General features: G+C 39.8%; 11 protein-coding genes across 11 annotated transcripts; 7 read left to right on the forward strand and 4 right to left on the reverse strand. All coding sequences in view use genetic code 12, as the record gives it.

The window, feature by feature from the left end:
- Positions 1 to 265: 265 nt before the first annotated feature.
- On the reverse strand, positions 266 to 2,737 carry I9W82_001879 (leucine-rich repeat domain-containing protein; the record flags this gene model as incomplete). The annotated part of the gene is made up of 1 exon (XM_067690672.1): positions 266 to 2,737. One exon carries the CDS (start codon positions 2,735 to 2,737, stop codon positions 266 to 268), a length of 2,472 nt encoding a protein of 823 aa, XP_067549115.1.
- A 956-nt stretch (positions 2,738 to 3,693) lies between these two features.
- Positions 3,694 to 6,105, forward strand: SPB1 (27S pre-rRNA (guanosine2922-2'-O)-methyltransferase; the record flags this gene model as incomplete). The annotated part of the gene is made up of 1 exon (XM_067690674.1): positions 3,694 to 6,105. One exon carries the CDS (start codon positions 3,694 to 3,696, stop codon positions 6,103 to 6,105), a length of 2,412 nt encoding a protein of 803 aa, XP_067549116.1.
- Positions 6,106 to 6,275: 170 nt separating this feature from the next.
- PBP2 (Pbp2p) lies at positions 6,276 to 7,895 on the forward strand (the record flags this gene model as incomplete). Its single annotated transcript, XM_067690675.1, has 1 exon — positions 6,276 to 7,895. The coding sequence occupies one exon, from the start codon at positions 6,276 to 6,278 to the stop codon at positions 7,893 to 7,895; it is 1,620 nt and encodes a 539-aa protein (XP_067549117.1).
- A 40-nt stretch (positions 7,896 to 7,935) lies between these two features.
- On the reverse strand, positions 7,936 to 9,909 carry OPT8 (Opt8p; the record flags this gene model as incomplete). Its single annotated transcript, XM_067690676.1, has 1 exon — positions 7,936 to 9,909. One exon carries the CDS (start codon positions 9,907 to 9,909, stop codon positions 7,936 to 7,938), a length of 1,974 nt encoding a protein of 657 aa, XP_067549118.1.
- Positions 9,910 to 10,235: 326 nt separating this feature from the next.
- Positions 10,236 to 12,983, reverse strand: I9W82_001883 (VPS18 family protein; the record flags this gene model as incomplete). Its single annotated transcript, XM_067690677.1, has 1 exon — positions 10,236 to 12,983. One exon carries the CDS (start codon positions 12,981 to 12,983, stop codon positions 10,236 to 10,238), a length of 2,748 nt encoding a protein of 915 aa, XP_067549119.1.
- Positions 12,984 to 13,441: 458 nt separating this feature from the next.
- Positions 13,442 to 15,334, forward strand: SAC6 (fimbrin; the record flags this gene model as incomplete). The annotated part of the gene is made up of 1 exon (XM_067690678.1): positions 13,442 to 15,334. The coding sequence occupies one exon, from the start codon at positions 13,442 to 13,444 to the stop codon at positions 15,332 to 15,334; it is 1,893 nt and encodes a 630-aa protein (XP_067549120.1).
- A 61-nt stretch (positions 15,335 to 15,395) lies between these two features.
- Positions 15,396 to 16,541, forward strand: CDC50 (aminophospholipid translocase regulatory protein; the record flags this gene model as incomplete). Its single annotated transcript, XM_067690679.1, has 1 exon — positions 15,396 to 16,541. One exon carries the CDS (start codon positions 15,396 to 15,398, stop codon positions 16,539 to 16,541), a length of 1,146 nt encoding a protein of 381 aa, XP_067549121.1.
- A 115-nt stretch (positions 16,542 to 16,656) lies between these two features.
- POP2 (CCR4-NOT core DEDD family RNase subunit) lies at positions 16,657 to 17,664 on the forward strand (the record flags this gene model as incomplete). Its single annotated transcript, XM_067690680.1, has 1 exon — positions 16,657 to 17,664. One exon carries the CDS (start codon positions 16,657 to 16,659, stop codon positions 17,662 to 17,664), a length of 1,008 nt encoding a protein of 335 aa, XP_067549122.1.
- Positions 17,665 to 17,779: 115 nt separating this feature from the next.
- NOG2 (putative GTPase) lies at positions 17,780 to 19,328 on the forward strand (the record flags this gene model as incomplete). The annotated part of the gene is made up of 2 exons (XM_067690681.1): positions 17,780 to 18,586; positions 18,648 to 19,328. 2 exons carry the CDS (start codon positions 17,780 to 17,782, stop codon positions 19,326 to 19,328), a joined length of 1,488 nt encoding a protein of 495 aa, XP_067549123.1.
- Positions 19,329 to 19,349: 21 nt separating this feature from the next.
- I9W82_001888 (uncharacterized protein) lies at positions 19,350 to 21,785 on the reverse strand (the record flags this gene model as incomplete). Its single annotated transcript, XM_067690682.1, has 1 exon — positions 19,350 to 21,785. The coding sequence occupies one exon, from the start codon at positions 21,783 to 21,785 to the stop codon at positions 19,350 to 19,352; it is 2,436 nt and encodes an 811-aa protein (XP_067549124.1).
- Positions 21,786 to 22,408: 623 nt separating this feature from the next.
- I9W82_001889 (ENA2) lies at positions 22,409 to 25,926 on the forward strand (the record flags this gene model as incomplete). Its single annotated transcript, XM_067690683.1, has 2 exons — positions 22,409 to 22,413; positions 22,731 to 25,926. 2 exons carry the CDS (start codon positions 22,409 to 22,411, stop codon positions 25,924 to 25,926), a joined length of 3,201 nt encoding a protein of 1,066 aa, XP_067549125.1.
- Between the last annotated feature and the right edge of the window lie 159 nt (positions 25,927 to 26,085).

Consider the following 26,085-nt stretch of genomic DNA (forward strand, 5'->3'; position numbering starts at 1 on the left):
TATAAAAGCATATGTGGGACGCCATGGCTTCATAATATTATTATTTTGGAGAAACATCACTATCCTTATTTGGGGAAAAATTTTCTACTTTATTTTTTAATCGTAAAATGGCATTCAATTAACGGGTCCTCCTAATGAGAGGCAAAAGAGTGAGTTCTTACAATGAAAACACCAACGACTCGTGTCACCTAAGAGGCGTGTCAAAATTATATAATTAATACTAAAAATTGTGCTAAATCGAAGCCACTGTAGTCATGGCGCTATATTATTGTTCGACGTCAGAAATGTTGTCTAAATCAACCTCTACTTCAACCAAATCTCCCTCACCATCATCACTCCAGCCAAAGTCCTCATCCTCCTCCTCCTCTTCTTCTTCTTCTTCAGATGATTCTTCATAAACTTGAGTGTCCTTGGGCACCACCTCATCCCAATCGATGCTTGAAAACTGCTTCCAAAAGTTGTCAGGTCTCTTTGGCAACTTCTTACTAAACAACATGCTTCCGTCCAACTCGTTGATGGTGTGATAGTCTGGCAAAAATTTACTAGTAGCAGCAACCTTGTTCAGCCACAAACATTTCATCGATGGTGGTGACAGCGATTTCAACAAGTCAATTTGCTCACCACCTATCTCTTTGTTGGCAGTAAGAGCAAGGCTGTATAACGTGTTGTGCTGGGTCCGTCCTGAATGTCCAATTGAACTCATTGAAATGTTCTTGAGTTGGTTTTCAGACAAATCAACAATTTTGAGCTTGGTTGTGCCTTCGGGGAATGACAACTGAATAGATTTCAATTTATTAGAAGAAAGATCCAACACTTGAAGTGACTTGTGTTCGAATCTAAACTCTACTTCATCGCCAATTTCGTTCTCTGAAAGATTCAAAACTTGCAAGTGTTCCAAACCGGCAAGCTGCTCGGGGATTTTAGATAGTTTATTTCTCGACAAATCAACTTCTTCGACTAATTGCGGTAATTCAAACTCCAAAGATGTCAATTCACAGTTAGAAAGTGTAAGTTTTCTCAAGGTTGAGTTGGGAACAAAGCTTAAGCCAGTAACTTTGCTCAAGTCACAGTTGACCATACTCAAAACCTCCAAGTCTTTTTCAAACTGCACACTTCCGGTAGGGCAACAATTTTCCAAAAACAATTGACGCACAACATGTGGCAATTTCGACCATTGAAACTCGGTCTTGGAAACCTCGTCATTTGCAGCACTTCGCTCAGATAGACCAACCTCTAAATGTTCAATCACGAACGGCTTTCCATCTCTATTTCTCGAAAGGTCGAGAGTTTCAATGTTGCGGCACAGAAGCTCGAGTTTTTTGAGCACATGTGGAAGTGGTGGATTGCAAACGTGCTTTAACCTGTGTGAGCTAAAATTTAAAGCCAGCAAGTTTGGAAGAAAAGCAAGATCATCAATGGAGGACAGTTCATGCCCTAGGAGATTCAAGTCTTCAAGTGACTCTGGAAACTGAAAACGCTCAATACCTTTCACATCACAGCCTCTCAAGTTGAGCTTCTTCAATTCCTTAAATCTTGAAAAATTGGAATTTGAACCATCCCAATCAATTAGGTAATTATAACTGACGTCCAACTCTTCCAAACCCAATGGGATACATGAAAGTAGACCACTCAAGGTAGAAAACCCATTGTGAACCAACTTCAAAATTTTCAATGTTGAAGGGTACCTTAAATTTGTAAAATGATCATAAATATCGGTGTCGTGGATTTCCAATCTGTGAGAAGGAAGGTTGCGAATGAAATGTTCAATATAACCCTGATAGACCAAAGTTTCTAAGTTCTCACCCAGACCTGATTGCACAAACTGCTCAAAATATCCACAGTCCACTTTGTAACACCACAATTCTAACTTTCTTGTTTCGGGGCTAGCCATGAACCAGAGAGCGTCACTAATGACCCAAGGAAAGTCAGTAGCGTAACCGCAACAAAATGACATCTCCTCAAGTTTCGGTAAAGTCCTTCCTATCCCTCTCCTCCCCAATTGCTTAAAAGCTTCACAATTTCCTAAAGTGAGACTTTTTACAGTCATTGGTAGCTGAGTTAGATCAAAAAGTTTAGCTTGGTTGTTACTATTTGGCGTGAAAGAAAGCTTCTTGAGCTTCTTGCATTCTTCAAACAGACCCTTTACTTGACAATATTCCAAATCCAACTCTTCAACTTGAGAAAAAAGCAGTAGGTCGAGCTCACCTCTCTTTTCAATTAAAATGGCGTGAATTCCATAACTGACCAAACAGCCTTTCACTTTCAAAATTTCATTTTGTAAAGCATCTAAATCGATGCCATGAGGAAAGCATCTTTTATAAACCAACATCAAAGTAAGCTTGATACTTTTCTTTGGAACGAACTCATCAAGGAATTTATTGAATTCGACAAAGTCTAGCAAACTTTCAAACGTGAAAGAGAGTACCAACTCGACAGATTTATGTTGCTTATTGCAATACTGAAGTAGTTGGAATAATGTTTCAATTGAGCTCACGTGGAAACCGGCATTCTTTTCATGATCTGCTGGGCTTGATTTTTTATTGGAGTAGATGAGCTTTCCTGTTTCCCCCAACGCCTGGTCAATTGCGATTTTCAAATTCGGATTCAGTTGAGCAAATGTCTCATCCAATACTAGTTCTCCAAGGTTCTCAACCCCAGCACTAGCTACAATCTCGTCTAATATGTGTGGAGGCAACAAATCAATGATGATTTGCTTATCTTGGTTGCGGGAACTCATTGCTTGGAACTTGGCAAAGTCAAACTTTGGAGCGAAACTCAATGCTTTTTATATCAGCTGGCAAGGCGGAAAGAAGTTTATTTGTTCAACCAAATTTATCAAAAAAACCCTCAATCACAAAGAGGAGCTAAAACGGGGAAAAAAGTACACAATGGTTAAAGTTGTGCAAATTTTACCCTACTCTGAAAAGTGAAATTTGAATGCATATGCCAGTCTCAGAGTCATCAACTGCTTTGGCGATCCGACCACTTTCAGTGCACTATCCCTGATGCCCTTTAAACCCCTGAAAAATTACGAGGCGTCTTTTGACCCGACAACGCAATTACAAAATCAGGTTTGTGTAATGTTATCATAACTCTTTATTTGCCACGTGCTTTGCTTATGCATATGAAGAATGGATCCTTAATATAAGCTTTGATGAGAAATTCTCATGTTCTAGCGTTAAAGTCGTTTCAGACTTTTAGACTCGGTTGCACCTTCTTGATAATTAACTCATACTGCAGATACGACAACAAACACACTTTGACCCCACAAAAGAGTTCATCGTACTCGTTAGCAATACAAGCAAGCATTGACCCTCTGTGATATCAATTTTGTTAATTCGAATGCTCAGCTCCTGAAGTAGATGTCAGAATTAAATTGTAGGCTTCGACATTTCATGAGAGTCAATCCTCTTTCAATGTCGCATAAAAAATTGACACTCAATTTGCGACATCCCATAGATAAAGGTGTTGACATGAGTACTCCAAATATGATGGCTCTCCCTTGTAAAGCAAACTCAAGCTGGTCAAAGTAGTATCTCATCCCAATCTCTACATCATTGTACCCACACGAATGCCCTCTCTTTGGGTGTTCACCCATACACTTTATCCGACCTATGCGATGCTCTTCAGAGAAAAAAAAAAAAAAAAATTAAAAAACTCTTCTTTAAATCTTTAAGCTCATCTCACCACAACATGGGGAAGGTACAGAAGAAAAACAGTAAAGGACGTTTAGATAGGTACTATTACCTTGCTAAGGAAAAGGGTTACCGTGCTCGTTCCTCATTCAAGATTATCCAGATAAATGAAAAGTTTGGCCATTTTTTAGAAAAGTCAAAAGTTGTCATTGATTTATGTGCTGCACCAGGTTCTTGGTGTCAAGTGGCATCACAACTATGTCCTGTTAACTCATTGATTATTGGGGTAGATATTGTCCCTATCAAGCCTTTGCCAAATTGTATCACATTTCAAAGTGATATCACTACTGAAGATTGTAGGAGTAAATTACGTGGGCATATGAAAACCTGGAAGGCGGATACAGTGCTACATGATGGTGCTCCAAATGTTGGTTTGGGTTGGGTACAAGATGCATTTACGCAATCGCAGTTGACATTACAGGCTTTGAAGTTGGCAGTGGAGAACTTGATTGTGGGTGGTACTTTTGTCACCAAGATTTTCCGATCAAGAGATTATAACAATTTGATGTGGGTGTTTCAACAATTATTTGACAAGGTTGAAGCTACAAAACCACCAAGTTCGAGAAATGTTTCTGCCGAGATTTTCGTTGTCTGTAGGGGGTTTAAAGCACCAAAGAAGTTGGATCCTCGTCTCTTGGACCCTCGTGAAGTGTTTGAAGAGTTGAACGACACAAAGAGTGTTAATAATGAGGAAAAAGTGTTTAATCCGGAGAAAAAGAGAAGGCAGAGACAAGGTTATGAAGAAGGTGATTACACCTTGTTTCATACCATGCCAATAATGCAGTTTATCAAAGAAGATGATCCAATAAATCAATTAGGACAGCTTAACAAGTTTGACATTGATGATAATGATCATGAGTGGAAAATTGTAAAGAAGTTGAAGTCGTACAGTGAAGAGTTGAGGGAATGCTTTAAGGATTTGAAGATTCTTGGAAAGAAGGAGTTTAAACATATATTGAGATTCCGTAAACAAGCTAGAGACTTGTTGGGAATTGATAAGGAGGAAGAGAAGCCGGAAATTGAAGTTGAGGAATTAACTGAGGAGCAGAAAATTGATCAGGAGTTGAACCAAATGTTGGAGAAGCAGAAACAAAAGGCTAAAAGAGCTAAAAAGACTGCAAACGAGTTGAAACAAAAGGAGATTATAAGGAATCAGATGCAAATGGTTACTGATATGAACATTGGTATAGATGCTGCGCAGATTGGTGCAGACTCATTGTTCAACTTGAAAACAGCAGAAAAGTCTGGTCAATTAGGTAAGCTAGCTGCAGGTAGAAAAGCAATGGTTTTCTCTGAAGAAGATCGGGCTAGGGATACCGAAATCCATTTTGATGAACAGGAGGCAAACAGTGAAGATGAGATTGATGAGTTGGAGGCGCAATTGGATGACATGTATGAGCAATATCAAAACCGAAGGGCCGAAAGGGATGCAAAGTATAAAGCAAAATTAGCCAGAGGAGGTGATGATGAAGCATGGGATGGTATAGAATCAGGTGACGAAGAAAAAGATGAAGAAGATTATGAAATGGATAGTCTGGACTCTGATGAGGATGATGACGAGCATATCAAGTTGATAGCCGGTAAACAAAATGGAGAACTTACCAAAACTGCAAGAAGCTTCTTCCAATCTGATTCGATTTTCAATGAGCTTGATGACGAGGACTTGATTGAGGAGTCGAGGCCGAAAGCAGAAAAGATTGCACAAAAAGCGGATTCACAACCTGTGCTAGACTTTGACTCTGATTCTGATGCTGATTCCGATTCAGACTTTGAAGTTGTTCCCAACGTCGCTGAAGAGGAACCAGAGGAGGATGAAAGTGATGACGACAATCTATCAAACAAGGAGAGGGTTGATATAACCACAGCAGAAGCAATGACCTTGGCTCATAAAGTAGCACTTGGTCAAATGTCCAAAAAAGATCTTATAGAGGAGGGTATCAATAGATACTCATTCCGTGATAAAGAAAACCTTCCAGAATGGTTCCTTGACGATGAGCTGAAACATTCCAAATTAATCAAACCGATTTCAAAAGAAGCTAGTTTGGCAATCAAGGAGAAACTCAAGCAGTTGAATGCTAGACCTATCAAGAAGGTATTGGAAGCTAAAGGTAGAAAGAAGATGAGAGCTTTACGTCGTTTGGAGAAATTAAAGAAGAAGTCAGATTTAATCAATGAGGACAGTTCTAAGTCAGAATACGATAAAGCGGCAGAAATTTCCAAATTGATGCAAAAGGCTAAAAACAGTGGAAAGGATAAACGAAAGAAGATGACTGTTGTTGTTGCCAGAGGTTCCAATAGAGGTCTTAGTGGAAGACCTAAAGGTGTCAAAGGTAAGTATAAGATGGTTGATGGTGTTATGAAGAACGAGCAGAGGGCATTGAAGAGGATTGCAAAGAAGCATAAGAAGTAATAGAGTTTATGTAGTTGAAATGGTAGTGTATGATGCCTAAAAAAGTTGTGTGTAGAAAACTTCATCAAAGAGAAAAGAGAAAAAAAAAAAATAGAAACATCGGGTGGCCCTTCTCGAAGAAACGACTTGAACTTACATAGCTACTGATAATCCATAGTGACTGCAAAGAGATGTCTGATTCTACTCAGGAGCATGGGAACAATGCATTGAAGCGGAAAAACGAGGATGTAAATAATGACGTTGAGAGTTTGGATAATTCTACACATAACAAAAGGATCGCTTTAGATAGCGAGCAATTGGAGAAGAACGATGAAGGAGATGTTCCTGAAACAACGGTTGAAGGTGAAAAGGGTGAAGGAGGTGTTCTTGAAACAACGGTTGAAGGTGATGAGAAAGATGATGAAAAAAGTGGTGAATCCGAGGGGCAAGCTAAAGAAGAAGAACAACACGTCGAAGAAGAGCAAGAGGCTAAAGAAGAGAACGACAATGATCAACAGGAGAAGCAACAAACCACCGAGGAAGCTCCCAAGACTGTACTGAAAGAAGAAGTTGAAAAGTTTTTAGAAGAAGCTGCTCTTTTAACTAAGTTGAGTCAGCCAGCAGCACCAGAAACACAACCTCAAGAAGAAACTTCTCATTCCACACCAAACCAGAAGGAACAAGAGCTCGACCCATCCTATGTATCCTTTAGAATGTATTGTCCAGTCAAAGAAGCTGGTACCATTGTCGGTAAACAAGGGGCTAAAATCAATCACTTGAGAGAAAAAGCTGATGTAAAAATACTCATTAGTGACAATATAAAAAATGTCCCCGAGAGGATCATCACTGTGAAAGGTACTGCAGAAAATGTTGCAAAAGCTTTTGGACTCATTGTAAGAACCATATTGGGAGAACCTGAAGACACACCTGCAGATTTAAACAGTCAACAATACAATTTGAAATTGTTGATTCCAAACGCCATTATCGGGTTCGTTATTGGAAAACAGGGCTTGAAATTTAGAGAAATCGAAGAGAATTCGGCGGCAAAGTTGAAGGCAGCAGAGCACCCATTAGCAGGATCAACCGACCGTGTTCTTAGCGTGTTGGGTGTGGCCGATGCTATCCATATTGCTGTGTATTTCATCGCGGAAGTGATAATTGAGCATAAAGATGCTTTGCAAAAGGCAAAAGTGATTTTATACAATCCTGCAAATCATCATCAGCAGCAACCACAACAACAGCTGCAACATCTCCCACCACATCAGCAACGTTTCCCTAATATTCCCCAAGGTGCAAATCAATATGGTAACCCAATAGGATATCAAAAGCCATTCCAGGAGGAGCCACATCAGCCATATAATTTCTCAATGATGTTTCAACCTTCAACGGTGCCACAGCAGCAATACGGAATGCCTCAACAGCAAATGGCACCACCACCACCTCTTTCTCAAGGTGTACCTCCACAACAGCAATACACTGATGAGTATAATAACACATTGATTGGAGAGGTGATAATAAAGGAGCCAGTTCTCGCCGGTGACAAATATAACCAAGATCTCTTTGTGGCCAACTCGCTGATTGGATCTGTCATTGGCAGAGGTGGAAACAATATCAAGCACATTAGGGAAAACAGTGGGTGTACGTATGTAAAAATTGAACCAGATAGAGGACAATCTATCATGTTGGGAAACGGTAGAGGTTTGACTAATATCAGGAGACTCACCTTGACAGGATCATTGGAATCCTTTCAAAAGGCAATCTACTTGATTAATCAGAGAATCAATGCTGATAGAGAAAGAAACATCAGATAGGAAATTTTGTAACAATATAGTGTAATAAAAAATTCATCTATTAGAAATGTTTGACCCCTAAACTTGTAAGAAGCATTGTGAATCCGCTAAACAAGCCTTCTCCAAGCACCAACCCGCTACTGAAAATAATCATACTTGTCTTGCCTCTGTTGCTGATATTGTGCCAATTGTATGCAATCAAGCCTCCAATGAATCTGGCGAGAGTAAAATTTGGTGTGTTGTAAATCCCAACTCCAACTGCAACTCCGTTCGGGAGATAGACCAAGTATTTGTGATACTTTGATGTCTGTGGCAACGTATTCTTTAAAAGTGAAATGATTGCAAATAGAACACCAAACACAATGGCAAACTCCATAGCCTTTGGAGGTAACCCCTCACCAGTGACCAAGCGTGAACAATCAATCCATATAACAGCTGTGGGGATTCGAAATGTCTCATTGGGGATGGTATAAACCGCCATGTATATATGGTACATTATGGAACTGAGAAACACCGAAAATACTGTACCAATGATCTGCGCAATGAATTGAGCTTTCGGGGAGGCTCCGATTAGATGACCTGTCTTAAGGTCCTGCATAAGATCTCCAGCTTGTTGTGCACCTGCTTCCGCCACACCTCCAGAAATTAAATTGATGAGAATCTTTGCTGGATGGTTGGATGGGATAATGAATGCGAATATAAGTTGTGATAGTTTTCCAATTCCACTTACTGGGTTGATATCGGATACACCTAGTGTTCTTGTGGCAAGAACACTGAATAGCATAGCAAGTACAATAGCAGTAAGCGAAGCATAAGTTGGAATAAGCTTTCCGAAAATGATGTGTATTGTAACCACACACAAGATGGTTGATAACACTGTACCCACCAAGGCAACTTTGTTGGAGACGAGGAATTGCTTTGGAATATCAAGAGACCTATCGGGTTTGCTGCTCTCCTCTTCCAATAGTGAGTCCTGCAACTCCAATGTGTAATCCTGACGCTGTTTGTAGTCAGCCAAAAGGTCTTGCATCGATTTCACGCTCAAAACAATGAACGACACCAACGAGTCGGCCACCATAATGCTCAAACTGACCCAAAGTATCCACCCTTGTCCACCAGCCACCCAGTCGTCAATAGAGCCAGGAGCCCACTTCATATACTTTGCCAACGGAGCCAAAACACCCCATCCTAGTATAGCGCCAAATAACATGTATGATACAGTAGGTAAACCCATGATGATGCCCTGACCAATGTACGCTGGCGATGGTTGAAAATCCCACAAGTGTTTCTTCGATGCAGCATTACCAAAAATGGGAAGTCTTTTCAATATTGGGAAAAAGAAGGATGCTATAGTATACACTGACGAGACAAGGAAAGTGTATGTCAAGGATTTCATGTTGGAATTGTAATCAGTCAGCTCGATGAGTTGGCTTGTTGATGTTTGTGGTTGCAAAGGTGACCCCACCTTGGAACTCTCCTCTTCTTCCTCCTCCTCGTAAATCTCAGTTCCGTGTAGCACTGAAATGAGTGTTGCTGTGGCACTCCCCGAAGGAAAAGGCAACTTTTCTTTAACAATCACCTGTTTTCGCAAAGGAATTGCAAAAAACACTCCAAAAAGCCCCAACCCCATTGACCATATAATGAGCTCTTTGGTTGAAAATATGATTCTCCTCCCCAAACCCGACTCATCACTCGTCATGAATTTTTCTATGGCAGGTATAATTCCTACAAACCCATAGCATAGGGGACCTGTGCCAACTGCCACGGCAATACTCTGGATGTACACATTCTCTACGTCCGTGAATTTTTGTGACAACGGCGTGAGTTTGAACATCGCAAAGCCAAGTAGTGCTGCCGGTAGTGACATCATGGACACCCACCCGGTTTGTAATCCGAATTGGAAATTCGATATAAGAATTACCGATCCGATTACTAATCCGACAATGGTTGCTCTGAGTGTCACTTGAGGTAGCCCTATTTTGGCCAAGTATCCTTCCCGTGGTGACGATTCGGGTATTGTATGTTGTGAGGACATTGATTTATTATCGAGTCGGAGTAGAAGGCCTTGCTGATAAGCTTATATGGAGAAAGAAGGATGCAAAAGTTGAATTTTTTTTCGCGCGGCAAGAGGGTATCATTGCAGGGTAGGGTAGCATTTACGATAAAGGAATGCCTTTGAAAGTCATAAAAGTTTTCCAGTGACTAGAGCATTTGACTCAGAGAGAGTGTAATAGCGAATTGCATGCTTCATCTTGAACATGCTTTGTTTTCCCTTTTTGGGAAATGTTTGGCGATGTGATACTTGCACCAGAGGGTCTCCTACTATTGGGATGACTCTTGAAATATACAACTATTCTACCTCTATAATTCCCACGCCTTTATCTCGTCGACATCTCTGTCATTTTCCTCCAAGTATCCAACATCGATGTTGTTAATACTTGCTTCATTGCAAAGAATACATTCCTTGCATAACATATCATCAATCTCCTTTTTGATCTCTCGTTGATCTTTATCCTTGTTTCTGATAAAGCTCTGGTATAGCTTCTTGAAGTTGTAGTTTGCCTTTGATTTAAGATTGTAACGGACCAAGCACTCCTTGTGGAACCCGTGTTGACAATTGTCAAAAAAGATAAACTTTTTCGTTGCAAGCAAGTTGTGGCAAAGATAGCATGTAGAACCTGGTTTTATCACAGAGTAATATTCTGATCTCTTTTGTGTCTCATCCTGAGCTTCCTGTTTTAAAGTGGTGAGCAATGAATGATTTTCTTGGATTCTCATATTTATATCCTGTAAGCTTCTCTTGTATTCGTTGAGTGAATCGACAATCTCATCTTTGAAGTTGTTGATAGTGACTGTTTCTGGGAAAAGCGGTAACAAATCTTTTAAACCGAGTGGGGAATTCTTTTGTATGTAGGATAATGTTGCATTCAACTTGTTGGAGGAGGAGTCAACTGCCTCAAGACCTACTTGCTTACCCTCGCACGTGCGGTCAATAAGATGTTTGGCAAATGTAAGCCATAAATGTCTTCTTGTGTTGTAACTTTCCTTTTCCAACTTGCTGCCATCCTCTTCTTCTGCAATCTCTTCGTATTTGCTAAGGACAAGTTCCCCCAACTCGATAGCATTGTTTTTTAATGAAACCTCTAAAGCTTGCTCGAATAGTCCCATGTCTATGTAGATCAAAACTGCAGGGTGTACTTTATCATGCAACAAGCAAAGCCTTTGTATGTAGTTCTGGTCATATGCAGTCTCATGGTTGATAAACTTTATAATCAAATGGGTGCCATCATCATGGGTAATTAAAAGGGACAAATAGTAGTTGTTCAACTGCTTGCTCTTATACCCTTTATCATGAACCTTCTGTAAAAGCTTGATGGCCGCGTTTTGAGTTAATGGGAGATTACGATTCTTTTCACAATAGGTAAGCACAGCCGGTAGGAGTTTATCGTAATCCAAGTCAAACTTGAGCCATGTATCAATGATCTTGGGATAATTGAGCAAAAAAATAGTGGAGTGTTTATAAACTTGATCCACATTCCTTGAATAAAGCTTGATGAGGGCTTTTTCTGCAAGGGGCCAATTCTTTTCACCTAGTTGGTAGTTTAGGATGAATTGGTAATCTTCAATTGTTTCGGCATAATAGAGAGCCTTGTCTCCGGATAAGATGTTGTAAACGGATCTGTCTAAGAGCTTATGGTTCTTTTTGACAAACTCATAAAACCGCTCATCTTTTGTTCTCGTCATCAACTCGATTATCCATGTGGATAGCACAATAGTTCTAACCTTGTTTTTTCTGTTTATTGAAAACTTCACCAATAAGTAATCAATGAGCAAACTGACAGCATTTGACAGGTTCAACATTAAACAAACTTTTTCAAAAGGCTCTGTCAGTCTAGCTAGTATACCAATTCCCTTTTTTTGCAAGTTGACAAGTTCTTTATTCTTCAGTTCAAGTCCAAAGCCTCCCCTTTGCAAATAGTCGTATCCTTGTTTGATCAACACCAAGTCCCGTTTGAAAAAGTTTTCTTCACTATCTTCAAGGCAGTTTAAAGCTTCATCAAATTTGTTCATCTTGTAGTAGTCATACCAAACTAGACTACTTTCGTTGGATATAACAATTTCGTGGATGGAGTTTTTTGTGTATATCCAGTACGAGCTGGAGTCGCTTGCAATTCCCCGTATTTGCTCTTCTATGTTTAAAACCTTTGACTCCTGGTTAAGTTTGTTGTAGATGAAGATTTGGTTTCCGTGATAGCCAATAAGATGGTGGGGAGTTAGAATAATATCATCAATTGCATCGGTCAACGTTGAGAACTGAATCTCGTCATCGTTGGTGGCAATTTCCTTCCCAATGTAGACAAATTTATTTCCACTCGTTGTTAGCAACCACTTGTCACTGGCGCCAACTTTTTTCACAACCGGTTGAGTTTTGAATACTTTTGTCAACTCTGAAAACGAGGTGTCGAAACAGGACCAGGTGTAAATTGCCTCCTTAGATATAATGTTTATCAACGATTGGTTCTCAGTAATTGCTATCCCACGGACTTGAGACTGCGCCGTATGTACATGTTTCAAGTGTTGTATATCGCTTTTTTTCGCATCGTCATGGGGCTTGATGGCAGATAAGTAGATGTACCCTGCTTTCGTTACCATCACAATTGTGTTGAATGAAGCAAATGCTAGCGTCTCAATATCCAATCCTTTGAACTTTGGTAATGGCTTGAACGATTTGTATGATTTGTATAAATAGAAATATTGTTGATCAACTCGTATGACAAGGTGCTGTGCTGTAGGATCCACCCATGCAGCAAATGAGCCACCCTTTAGTGGTATTGTAAACTTCATCAACTTTGATGGATTATTCAAGTCAATCTTGTATAACACATCTCCCACAAATAGATACATCTGACTATTTGCCACAAGAAGCTTGTTTAAACCATGATGTAATTCAAATTGTAGTTGAACTGGTTTAATTTCAAACAGTGGTTTCTGCAAATTGTTGTATATGGAGATCTGTTGTTGGTCCAATGAGTGAGCAGTGTAAGTCGAGGGAGTAACAGACCCATTCAAAGATGGGGCAATCTTTTCCATCCGTCGTGAACCATTCATTTGCTGGTGTTTGACGGAGAAGGATTTTTTGGAGCTACCAAATTATTGGTGATAAATATACATGGTGAAGGCTACAGACTAGGGGAAGACGAAAAGGGCAAACGCTGGCAGAGGGTAAAGGCAAAGGCTGGTGGGCTCTACTGTTTGTGCTTACTCTACAATGCACCTGGACTCGCCATCTGATTACAATCCAGGCTGTGCCGGGCATTCTTGGCGTGACCTGCTGTGCCACAGTATATTACAAGTGACTCTACTCTTACTCCAATGCAACACCTCCTACAATCTTTCACCTCAAAAGCAGACTACACCTCGGTCGAGCAGTAAAAGTGTACCTTGCATCTCTCTCACTTGGTCCCCTCCCCTATCTTTCGACGCCACTGAAAAACCCACTCACAAGAAAAAAAGAACAAAAAATCTCGGACCTCCTATCATTGCTATCAACAACAAAGCTTCAAACAATGAACGTATTGAAATTGCAAAAAAAGTACCCAGTCTTGCAACAGTCTGATCTTTTCAATATAATTGAAGATTTCAGAGCAATTGACTTGGAAGACAAAGGCTGGGTGGAAAAAAAGGATGTGATCAACAGTGTCAGCAAGAAAGGAGAGTATTCCTACGACGAGACTAGAGAAACATTAAAGCATGTTGATGTTGACGCTTCAGGACATGTTGAGTTGGATGATTATGTTGCATTGATTGCCAAATTGAAGGAATCAAAGGGAGGAGTAAGTGAAGCACCCCAATTGAACAAAAAGGCAGCACCTCCTATCCCCAGTGCCAGTTCAAAAAACAAGACTTATATTGAGGGGAAGACATCGGGTACTACACACACCATTAATGATGAAGAGCGTACTGAATTCACTAGACATATCAATTCGGTCTTGTCTGGAGATTCTGAAGTTGGAGACAGATTGCCGTTTGATACTGAAACATTTCAAGTGTTTGATGAGTGTAGAGATGGTTTAGTGTTGTGTAAGTTGATCAATGATTCTGTTCCAGACACTATTGATACAAGAGTTTTGAACTTGCCCAAAGGAAAGAAGCAATTGAACAATTTCCAAATGTCAGAGAATGCAAATATTGTCATCAACTCAGCAAAGGCAATTGGTTGTGTTGTTGTTAATGTCCATTCGGAAGATATCATCGATGGTAAAGAGCATTTGATTTTGGGATTGATTTGGCAGATTATTAGAAGAGGATTGTTGAGTAAGGTGGATATCAAATTTCACCCTGAATTGTACCGTTTATTAGAAGATGATGAAACTTTGGAACAGTTTTTGAGACTTCCACCTGAGCAAATCCTTTTACGTTGGTTTAATTACCACTTGAAAAATGCCGGTACCAATAGAAGAGTTACTAACTTTAGTAAAGATGTCAGTGATGGTGAAAACTATACCTACTTGTTGAATCAATTGAAACCTGATGTTTGCGACTTGTCACCCTTGAGGACTAATGACTTGTTAACCCGTGCTGAACAAGTTTTAGACAATGCTGAAAAGATTGACTGTCGTAAATACTTGACGCCAAACTCATTGTGTTCGGGAAATCCAAAATTGAACTTGGCGTTTGTGGCTAACTTGTTCAACACTCATCCTGGTTTGCAACCTATTGAGGAGCATGAGAAGGTTGAAATTGAAGAATTTGACGCTGAAGGTGAACGTGAGGCTAGAGTATTTACCTTGTGGCTTAATTCTTTGGATGTTGACCCACCAGTGGTATCCTTGTTTGAAGATTTGAAGGATGGGTTGGTCTTGTTACAAGCGTTTGATAAGGTGATGCCGGGTAGTGTTTCATTCAAACATGTAAACAAGAAACCAGCCAATGGCGAAGTTTCTCGATTCAAAGCTTTGGAAAATACAAACTATGCAGTTGAAATAGGGAAAGCTAATGGCTTTTCTCTTGTTGGTATAGAAGGGTCTGATATCGTTGATGGAAACAAGTTACTATGCTTGGGTCTTGTTTGGCAATTGATGAGAAGAAACATTGTCAGTACCTTGGCTGAGTTGGGCAAAGGTGGCCAATTATCTGATGCTGATATATTGAAATGGGCTAACCTGCAAGTCACCAAAGGAAACAAATCATCTCAAATTAGATCTTTTAAGGATGCCTCCTTATCTACTGGTATATTCTTGTTGGATGTATTGAATGGTATGGCACCAGGCTATGTTGATTACGATTTGGTTTACGAAGGAAAGACTGAAGACGAGAGGTATGCCAATGCCAAGTTGGCAATTTCAATTGCTAGAAAGTTGGGAGCATTGATCTGGTTGGTTCCTGAGGATATAAACGAAGTTAGAAGCAGATTGATTTTATCGTTTGTAGGAAGTTTGATGGCTGTGGAGAGAAAGTAGTGCAAAATATAAGTTGTATTTTTTTCGTAAAAAAAAAAAGTATGTTGTAAGCATTCAACCCATGATGAACTTTCTTAGAAAACGGAGGTCCTCCAACTCGTCGGAGGACTCTATTGAGGAGCCTTTAGTGAATAAATCACGCAAGCCGCCAAATACGGCTTTCCGTCAGCAGAGATTGAAAGCGTGGCAACCATTGTTGACCCCAAAATCGGTGATACCATTTCTTGTTTTGTTGGCAGTGATTTTTGCTCCTTTGGGGATAGCCATTATATATACGACGTATAATGTCCAGGAGGTGAATATTGACTATTCACATTGTGGTGATCAAACCGATAGTTTTACGTCGATCCCAGGAAAGTACACTGGCTTCCATTTCAAGGAGAGTACCAAGCCGGAGTTTAAATGGAAAGTGGATGGGTCGCAATGTGTGATTCAGTTTAATGTGCCAGATTTGAAACCGCCACTTTACTTGTACTACAAGTTGACCAATTTTTATCAAAATCATAGAAAGTATGTCGAGAGTTATGACTTGGATCAGTTGGCGGGAAAAGCTTTGTCTGATGATGATGTGACTGACAATTGCAAGCCAATGAAGCATAGAGATTACAAAGGGGAAAAGAGACTCGTGTACCCTTGTGGATTGATTGCAAACTCCTATTTTAACGATACAATCTCGTCGCCAGTTTTATTGAATGCACGGAATGGAGAGAATAACCAGACGTACACATTCACTGATAAAGACATTTCGTGGTCTTCTGACAGGAATCACAAGTTTAAGAAAACAACCTACAAGCCGGAAGATGTTGTGCCTCCGCCAAACTGGGACAAAATGTATCCCGATGGATACACTGAGGAAAATATGCCAGATCTACAAAAAATGGAGCATTTGCAAAACTGGATGCGAACGGCGGCACTTCCTAATTTCTATAAGTTGTATGGTAAAAACACCACAGCTACGATGACATCAGGTACTTATCAGATAACAGTTGATATGAATTACCCAGTGGAGATTTTTGGCGGTACCAAGAGTATTGTCATCACCACCAACTCCATATTTGGTGGAAGAAATGTCAGTTTAGGTGTGGTGTATATCATTGTTGCTGTAGTGTCACTAGTATTAGGTATTGCGTTCTTGTTGCAGTTTTTGATCAAACCACGGCGAGTGGGTCATGATTACTTGCAGCAGAACTACAGAGACCAATTGTAAAGGAAAATGAATGAACAACAAGAAAAAAAAAAAAAAATTGACAACTCTATTACTGTAGGCAAAAAATATGAATGTCAATCCACATCTATACACATCGTCACCCCAAATTTCCCAAATGCAGTTGCTTCAGAGGCAGCAGCTACTACAGGAGCAAGGCACTCCGTTGTCTCAGCAGCAGCACTTGACGAATGGGGCGGGATTAAGTGGGAATCCCGTATTGCAACAGTTACAGATGCAACAAATGCAACAGCAGCAACAACAACAGCAACAGCAGCAACAACAACAGCAACAGCAGCAACAACAACAACAGCAGATCCCAACAATTAAAGAAGTCTGGGCTAACAATCTCGAGTATGAGTTTAATTGTTTGCGGAAATATATCAATGACAAGAGTGTGACTATATACGCCTCGATGCATCAGGAAACGCCCGGCATTGTCGCCAGAGCAATTGGGTCCTTCAAAACAAGCTCCGATTACCACTTTCAAACAATTAGGTGTAACTCTGATTTGTTGAATCTAATACAATTTAGCATTTGCTTTAGCAAAGGTGGAGGTAACTCTGTGATTTGGCAGTTTAACTTTGCATTTGACTTGACTAAAGAGATGTACAGTGAGGAACATTTAGCTATGTTGGCACAACAGTCGTCGATTAATTTTCAAGCACACATGTCCCGCGGAATCAAGCATTTTGACTTTGCCGAGTTGATGATTGATAGTGGGTTGTTGTTAGACAATTCAATCAACTGGGTATCCTACCACGCAGGATACGACTTGGGATTCCTTGTAAGTTTGCTTATGAATGATAGTCTTCCTGTTGATGAGGAGGAGTTTCACTGGTGGTGTGACAAGTATTTCCCCAATTTTTACGATTTAAAGTACATTGGTAATCAGGTTCTTGGATCGGATGAGAAGATGAATAAGCCATCGATAGAGTATTTGGCAGAGGAGTTACATTTGTTGCCTATATCTCCAATCATCCGTCAAGCATTTGGTAGTGCACTGCAGCAACCCACATCTACATTGCATGCATATTTATCAATGGAGTGTTTTAAAGAGTTGTTGAGGCAATCAGTGGACCCGGTGAGATTTAAAGGTCATATTTGGGGATTAGGAAAGGAGTAGCTAGTAAGAAGTAGATCGTGTGGAGTATTAAACATTTTCTGAGATAACGATTTTCTATTTTTTCTCAAGTCATCGCGATAATTTTTTCTCTCTTTTCATACATCTTTCATCAGCAATGGGAACCCAAAAGAAGGAAAAACAAAGAAGGATCAGACAGAATGATACCAAGGATGGTAATCTCCGTGTCAAGGGTGAAAACTTTTATCGTGATGCCAAAAAGGTAAAGAAGCTCAGCATGTATAAGCAAGGATGGGCTGTTCGTAATGCAAAGGGAGAGATTATACAAGCAGCCGACCTTCAAAGTACAGATGTGCCTAATGCAAGAGTTGATCCTAATAGGAAATGGTTTGGAAATACAAGAGTTATAGCGCAGGATGCATTATCGCACTTTAGAGAAGCCATGGGCGATAAAAAGGACGATTCATATCAGGTTCTTTTAAAAAGGAATAAGCTTCCCATGTCACTCCTTGATCAAGATAAAACTGAAAGTCCAACTGCCAAGATTGTGGAAACTGAATCATTTGCATCTACATTTGGACCTAAACAACAACGTAAGAAGCCGAGAATTGCTGCCTCATCGTTGGAAGATTTAATGTCCACTGCAGAAAAGGATTCAACTACATATGAAGAGAAGATTGAGCTTGATCAGACCATGGGTTTGATGGGAGATTCCATATTGGATAAGGATGACTTTACCCAGGAGGCTAAAGAAGCCATTTTCCACAAGGGACAGAGTAAGAGAATCTGGAATGAGTTGTACAAGGTTATCGACTCAAGTGATGTCATTTTGCAAGTCCTTGATGCTAGGAATCCCATGGGTACTCGATGTGAGAGAATTGAAAAGTATATCAAGCAAGAATGTCCACATAAACATCTTGTATTTGTAGTCAACAAGACCGATTTGGTCCCTACATGGGTAGCCGTATGTATAAAGCAGGAGATTACAGCTTTTTATGATCTAATTACTAACTTTGATATTTTAGGCTGCATGGATGAAACATTTATCTAGCTCATACCCAACCATTGCTTTCCATGCATCGATTAAAAACAGTTTCGGAAAGGGATCCTTGATTTCGCTTCTTAGGCAGTTTCAAACGTTGCACAAGGATAGGAAATCGATCAATGTTGGTGTTATTGGGTTCCCAAACACGGGAAAGAGTTCAATTATAAATACCATTGTTGGGAAGAAAGCTTGTATCGTTGCTCCGATCCCCGGTGCAACTAAAGTTTGGCAATATGTTAAAGTCACATCATCGATAAATATAATTGATTCACCAGGAGTAGTGCCGTCAGAATCGGGTGATACTGATGCTGATCTTTTACTTCGTGGAGTGGTTCGTGTTGAAAAAGTCAAGGCTCCGGAACAGTATTTATCGGAGGTGCTCAAGATTGTTCCTAAGAAATATATTGCTAGGACTTATGGACTTAAGGAGTCGGAATGTGGTGAAACTATATTGGAAACGCTTGCGGTCAAGAGTGGTCGTTTGTTGAAAGGAGGAGAGGCTGACGAGAGTTCAGTTGCGAGAAAGATTATTGAGGATTTTATCCGTGGGAAACTTCCTTGGTTTTTGGAACCACCTCAAGATGAAGAGGTGCGTACTGGAGAGGATAAGAAAGCCGGGTATAAGAAGAAGAGGAAGGTGGAGGTGGAGACTAAGGAATAGAGAGATTTTGTCTAAGCTTTATTAGATGCTAGTTACTTGTTTAATCTTCTGTAGGGTTGTTTTTACCTCTCTGCTGATGTCTATCTTGTCCAACTCGGACGTGTCTGAATTGTTGTCAATCGAGTTCAACCGTGCAAGTAATTCTTTTTCCAAATTTGTTTGGTTGGATTCAAGAATGTTTTCTTCCAAGGTGACATAGTTTATATCTTGTATATCCTCACTCTTGACTCCAAACTCATCAGCAGTAGTATCTCCAAGCAATTTCTCATTCATTCTTTCCCAATCTTTATCCAATTCATCTTGTTGTGAATTCTTTGCCTCGAGGTAGTCCTTGAATAGTTTCCGTTTTGCCAAAGTGGCATTTATTTTCGCATGCAATTGCTTTTTGAATAATGCAGGGTCAACATTTTCCACCTTGATGTTGAGAGTGACTGCTTGTTGGTTTTCAAATTTCAATCTCACCAAGGTGAGAAACCTTTCAATCCAGATGATTAGTTTGTAAAAGATCTTCTCATCGTCGTTGACGTATACATCACGAATGAAGCTCCATATAACTTCCTCATGGTTATCCAAAACGGTCTTGATTCGTTCATAAATTTCAGTTGAGTTTAAATGATCGCTGCGCTGGATTGAAGTGAGAGTTTTCAACATTTCGCTGTTTAATCCCTCCAATGCTGAAAAGGCGATATACACTTTCGCCTTGGCAAACACTTTGATTAAAGGGGAGTAAAAATAATCCACGGTGCTCTTGATCAAGTTTATAAGTTCAGGTTGTCTCCATAATTCTTTAAAAAGAAGCTTGTCGCGGGAACGTATTTTCAAAAGCCAGTACTGTTTCAAGTTGAGGTATAATGTGGTGTCGTCGGTTCCTTTATAAGAAGCTATAATGGATTCCAATTTGGAATCTGCTGGTGGTTGGATAAGGTCAGTGGAGAGTGTGGTGAGTACCAAGTTATCACCTCCTTGTTGTCGAATATTTTCCATTTCGTCAGGTGGTAAATTGACATAGTTGTCGATTCTCTTTGTGTATATTTCATAACCAACTAACTTCTCTCTTAGTGTGTATAGTTCTTTTCCAAACCCATTAAGGTCTTCATTTAATAACATGATCAAGATTAAGGAAAACAAGTTTCTTGCTCCAGTGTTTTTCGACTCTTCAGCTACTTGTCTATTCCAAGTGGGTAAACGAGGAATATTAACAAATAGGAGATCAATTATCCGTGACACCATCTTGATTGGGTTTGTAAAACGTAAGATAGCATATATTAGGCTGTATGGAAATAATCGATGAAACTTTTTCGTCTTTTTCAAAATCGCATACGAATCATCCAGGGCAAGGAAAGTTTGGTAAATCACAGCAGCAAGTTGTAGTTTACTCCAATCGTTGAATGTTTTTAAAAGTGGTGATGCTTCTTTGATACTGCTGATTGAGCCAATTTCTTTAAATAAGTTCATCATCGCATCATCTTCTCTGGTTACAGATTGTTTGAAATTTTCAAAGTTGTGGGTTAAATCTTGCATTACTTTATATGCTTGATCATGAAACTCAATTTGGGTTTTCAAAATATCCATTTCGTGGTTGATTCTGTGTTGGTAATCTTGCTGGTCCTCCTTTGTCATGGTTGTTACATCAGTTGAGAGAAACTCTTTGAATACGATTGACTCAGCCACCTCTGGTGCACTTGCCAACTTCCGAAGCCAGCTTCTAATAGCCATTCGGTTAATCTCTAGGCTGTTTTCGTTATCTTTGGCTTTGGAAGGTAGTTTTGTAAATAGATTCAGCATTACTCCTGGTAACTCCTTTTTCAAATCGTGATCCAAGTTACTCAATTGTTGGTAACTCTTGCAAACAAAACTAGTTTGACCTTTCCTTATCACAACCTGGATTATATAGTCATAGTGATGACTAGATGAGAAAAACCAAGACAGTTCGCCTTGAACTCTCCTTAATGCAACAATGTTTAAATAAATTCCATTAACAAACTTCATTCGATCGTACAGGTCAATAGCAACCACCTTTATATTTGTCTTTTTTTGAAAATCAAATTTATCCAACTTGGCAGTATCTGATGCTTTCAAATGGGGCACGGTAAGATAATCCATTTCGTTACCTGTAATCAATACGGAGTTGAAAAATACTAGCAATCCACCAAGTAGCTTCTTATTAGCTTGACTTCTTTTCGTCAGTCCATTTCTTTCATATGAAGTGCTAAAGTTTTGTGAATTAAAGTTTTCCACAAACTGAAACACATCCTGCCAAAACTTTTCTTGTTGCTTTTCAGTATTCCCGGTGATAAATGGGAAGGTGGATACGTATTGTTGGAAAAAGAATGATAGTAATGGTAGTTTGTCTGGATCATCAACTGCTCTCATATCTTTCCACATCAACTTTAACTCCTTCAGCAATTGCTTTTCGAGGAGGAACTTCTTTAAGAAGTGGCTCTCTACGGGATCCATTTGGGGAGGGTGCAGATGCAAGTGGAATATAGGTGAGATGTATTGAGGAAATTTCAAAAGTGTTTGATGATGGATGCATGCGGCGCAGTAAAACAAAAAGATAAAAAGTTTGGTAGCAGTATAGCAATCTAAACTAATCTAAGAGATCTGACTACACAGGATACAGAGATGTACAAACTGGTAGATCTAGTATAAGAGTACTGGGTGTTGTGAGCTTGAAGATTGTCTTTTGAGCTGAGTTGAACTTGGGTAAGCATATAAATGATCAATGGCCTTTAGTTACGACCAAGATATGAGATTCCCATATAACTTCATAAGCAGTAGAAGAGTATCTTTGCTAAGTAGATACAAGAGAATTTGATACTTTGCCTTTTGTTGAGTCTAGTTTTTACTTTCATCAACATACATAAATTAACCACAAATTAACCTCGGTTAAATTAAGTTGAAGAAGAGCTACCATTTTGCAACACACAAATCACATTCTCCTTCTCCTTCTCCTTCTTCTTGTAAGTGGATTCCAGCTATAAAACTGCCTATAGAGGCATCCTATGCTCTTAACCCTCTAGTAGACAAGACAAGAAACTATATAAAGCGCCTCATCTCCAAAGTATCTACCACGTGGGATGAGGTACCCTGTTTCTCTTCTCTTCCCTGCCAAGAAATATTTTCTATGTAAATTAAAGCTTCTGAATTTTTCTTGTCTTGATTTCTTTCGCAGCTCAAAACAATAGTTACAGTAGTAGCCGTTTTTTCTCTTACATATATAAAGAGATAAGAAGACAACAACAACAGAAAAAAAAATTTTTACTCATGAAAAAGACCTCTTCTTCTTTCTTCTTCTTCTTTCTCTTCACCCTTTAATTTACATTTTACTCTGCTTAGAGAGACTTTTTAAGTACTCCCAATCTTTTTTTAACTACTACAGCTTTAATCGTTCACCGAAAGAAGCTGCTATTTTGAGTCATTGAAAATAAAGTCAGAGGATTATAAAACTTTTGAAAAAGAAAATTATGAACCGCCAAATTGTGAAAAAGATGAAGTTCAAAGCAGTCAAGAACAATATAGACTCACAATTGAACAAGTAAGTAAAGAGTTCAACACAGATGTCTCTAATGGATTGTCATCTGGAGAAGCAAAAACAAGGGCGGATAAATATGGTCTCAACAATTTAGGAAAAGAAGAGTCAATCTCCTACACCAAGATCTTGGCTCATCAAGTGTTTAATGCCATGATTTTGGTGTTGTTTATCAGTATGATTATTGCCCTTGCTATTAGAGATTGGATATCTGGTGGTGTTATTGGCTTTGTTGTTGGTTTAAATGTTCTTGTTGGGTTTGTCCAAGAAGTTAAGGCTGAGAAAACAATGGGCTCGTTGCGGACATTGTCTTCTCCAAGTGCGAGAGTTACTAGAGATGGTAATGATGTGACTGTTGCTGCGGAAGAAGTTGTTCCTGGTGATATTGTTCATGTTAAAGTTGGTGATACCGTGCCAGCAGACTTGAGATTGTTTGATTCAATGAATTTGGAAACTGATGAAGCATTGTTGACGGGGGAGTCTTTACCAGTTCAAAAGGATCACACGACTGTGTATGATGACTATTCGGTGCCAGTGCCCGTTGGTGATCGTTTAAACTTGGTTTATTCCTCCTCGGTTGTTTCCAAAGGTAGAGGTTCAGGTATTGTTTACGCTACTGGTTTAAATACTGAAATTGGTCAAATTGCACAATCATTGAAAGGTGACACTGGCTTGATTCAAAGGGTTGATAGATCCAATGGGAAACCAAGAAAGAGAGATTATGGTCGTGCTTGGGTTGGTACTTTGTACAATATTGTGGGAAATGTTCTTGGTGTGACTGAAGGAACTCCATTGCAAAAGAAGTTATCTTGGTTGGCTATATTCTTGTTTTGGATAGCTGTTGTATTTGCCATTGTCGTAATGGGATCGCAAAAGATGAATGTTACTAGAAATGTCGCCATTTATGCCATTTGTGTTGCGTTGTCAATGATTCCATCGTCCTTGATTGTGGTGTTGACAATTACAATGGCCATTGGTGCTCAAGTGATGGTGACCAAGCATGTCATTGTGAGAAAATTGGACTCGTTGGAGGCACTTGGTGGCATCAATGATATTTGTTCCGACAAGACTGGTACTTTGACTCAGGGTAAGATGATTGCTAAGAAGGTGTGGATACCAAATCTCGGTACTTTGGAGGTACAGAACTCAAACGAGCCGTATAATCCTACTGTGGGTGATGTTCGGTACGCTCCTTATTCTCCCCTCTACATCAAGCAAACTGATGAGGAAATTGATTTCAAGAAACATTATCCAGATCCAATGCCACCAAGTATGCGTGATTGGTTAATGACTGCCACTTTAGCCAATATTGCCACTGTTAACCAAAGTACAGATGAAGAACTGGGTGAATTGGTTTGGAAAGCCCATGGAGATGCCACTGAGATTGCCATTCAGGTGTTTACCACCAGATTGGATTACGCCAGGGAATCGCTTGTTGATGATTATGAACATATTGCTGAGTTCCCCTTTGACTCATCAATTAAAAGAATGTCTGCCATCTACAAGGACAAGTCTGGTGAGATGAGAGTTTACACCAAAGGTGCAGTTGAAAGAGTTATTGAGTTGTGTTCCACTTGGTATGGTGAAGGCAGTGAAGATGAGTTGAGAAAATTGACTGACGAGGATAAGCAAACCATTGAAGGAAATATGTCTGCCTTGTCCTCTCAGGGGTTACGGGTGTTGGCTTTTGCTACTAGATCCATTGAAGGAGACTTTGATGATCGTGAAAAAGTTGAAGCTGGTTTAACTTTCCAAGGTCTTATTGGTATTTACGACCCACCAAGAGAAGAAACTCGTGATTCGGTAAAATTGTGTCATCGTGCTGGTATCAATGTCCATATGCTTACTGGTGATCATCCAGGTACGGCAAAAGCCATTGCTCAGGAAGTTGGAATTATCCCCCACAACTTGTACCACTATTCTGAAGATGTTGTCAAGGTGATGGTGATGACTGCCAATGAGTTTGATTCTTTATCGGATGAAGAGATTGACAACTTGCCAGTGTTGCCTTTAGTCATTGCTCGTTGTGCACCACAAACCAAAGTGCGTATGATTGATGCATTGCATAGGAGAAAGAGATTTGTGGCAATGACTGGTGATGGTGTTAACGATTCTCCATCGTTGAAGAAAGCCGATGTTGGTATTGCTATGGGTATGAATGGGTCTGATGTGGCTAAAGACGCCTCCGACATTATCCTTACTGACGACAACTTTGCCTCCATTTTGAATGCCATTGAAGAAGGAAGACGTATGTCGTTGAATATCCAAAAGTTTGTCTTGCAATTGTTGGCTGAAAATGTTGCCCAAGCTATCTACTTGATGGTGGGGCTCGTGTTTATGGATAATGATGGGTTCTCGGTGTTTCCACTTGCTCCTGTTGAAGTGTTGTGGATTATTGTTGTCACTTCATGTTTCCCAGCCATGGGATTGGGTCAAGAAAAAGCTCAATCTGATATTTTGGACTTGCCACCTAGCAACACCATTTTCACATGGGAGGTGATTATTGATATGTTTGCCTATGGTATCTGGATGGCTGCTTGTTGTCTTGCTGCGTTTGTGGTTATCCTTTACGGTAAAGGTAATGGAGAGTTGGGCTCAGATTGTAATACTGGATCTGGAGACCAGTGTAAGTTGGTGTTCCAAAGTAGATCAGGAGCATTTGCTGCTTTTACATGGTGTGCATTGTTGCTTGCATGGGAATGTATTCACTTGAGACGTTCATTCTTCCATATGCATCCTGATTCTGAAAAACCATGGTATTCTCAATTGGCGTCTGACTTGTGGGAGAATCAGTTCCTTTTCTGGTCAATCATTTTCGGATTTGCTACTGTGTTCCCCTTGGTGTATATCCCAGTCATCAATGACAAGGTGTTTTTGCATGGACCAATTGGATACGAGTGGGGAGTTGCTGTTGCATTTACAGTGGCGTTCCTTATCGGTGCTGAGATTTGGAAGCTGATTAAACGAGTTTACTTTAGAGCACAATCACGCAAGAATAGTGATATTGATACTAGTGATGTGTTTGAGAAGTACGCTTCGTTTAGCAAGGATAACACCTTGGTTTAGGGTATATAGTTTGTTTTGTTTTGTTTTGTTTGTTTTTTTGGTGGAGGTTTTTAAGGGTTCAAGTCCCTTGTCATCCATGAGGGTTTTCCTACCACCGAGTATAGTTTTTGTTTAATATTGTTTGTTTTTGATGGGACAGTGTAGAAATTACTATCGCCG

The sequence above is a fragment of the Candida metapsilosis genome (genome assembly GCF_017655625.1).
Source record: "Candida metapsilosis strain BP57 chromosome Unknown scaffold2, whole genome shotgun sequence".
Taxonomy (NCBI): domain Eukaryota; kingdom Fungi; phylum Ascomycota; class Pichiomycetes; order Serinales; family Debaryomycetaceae; genus Lodderomyces; species Lodderomyces metapsilosis.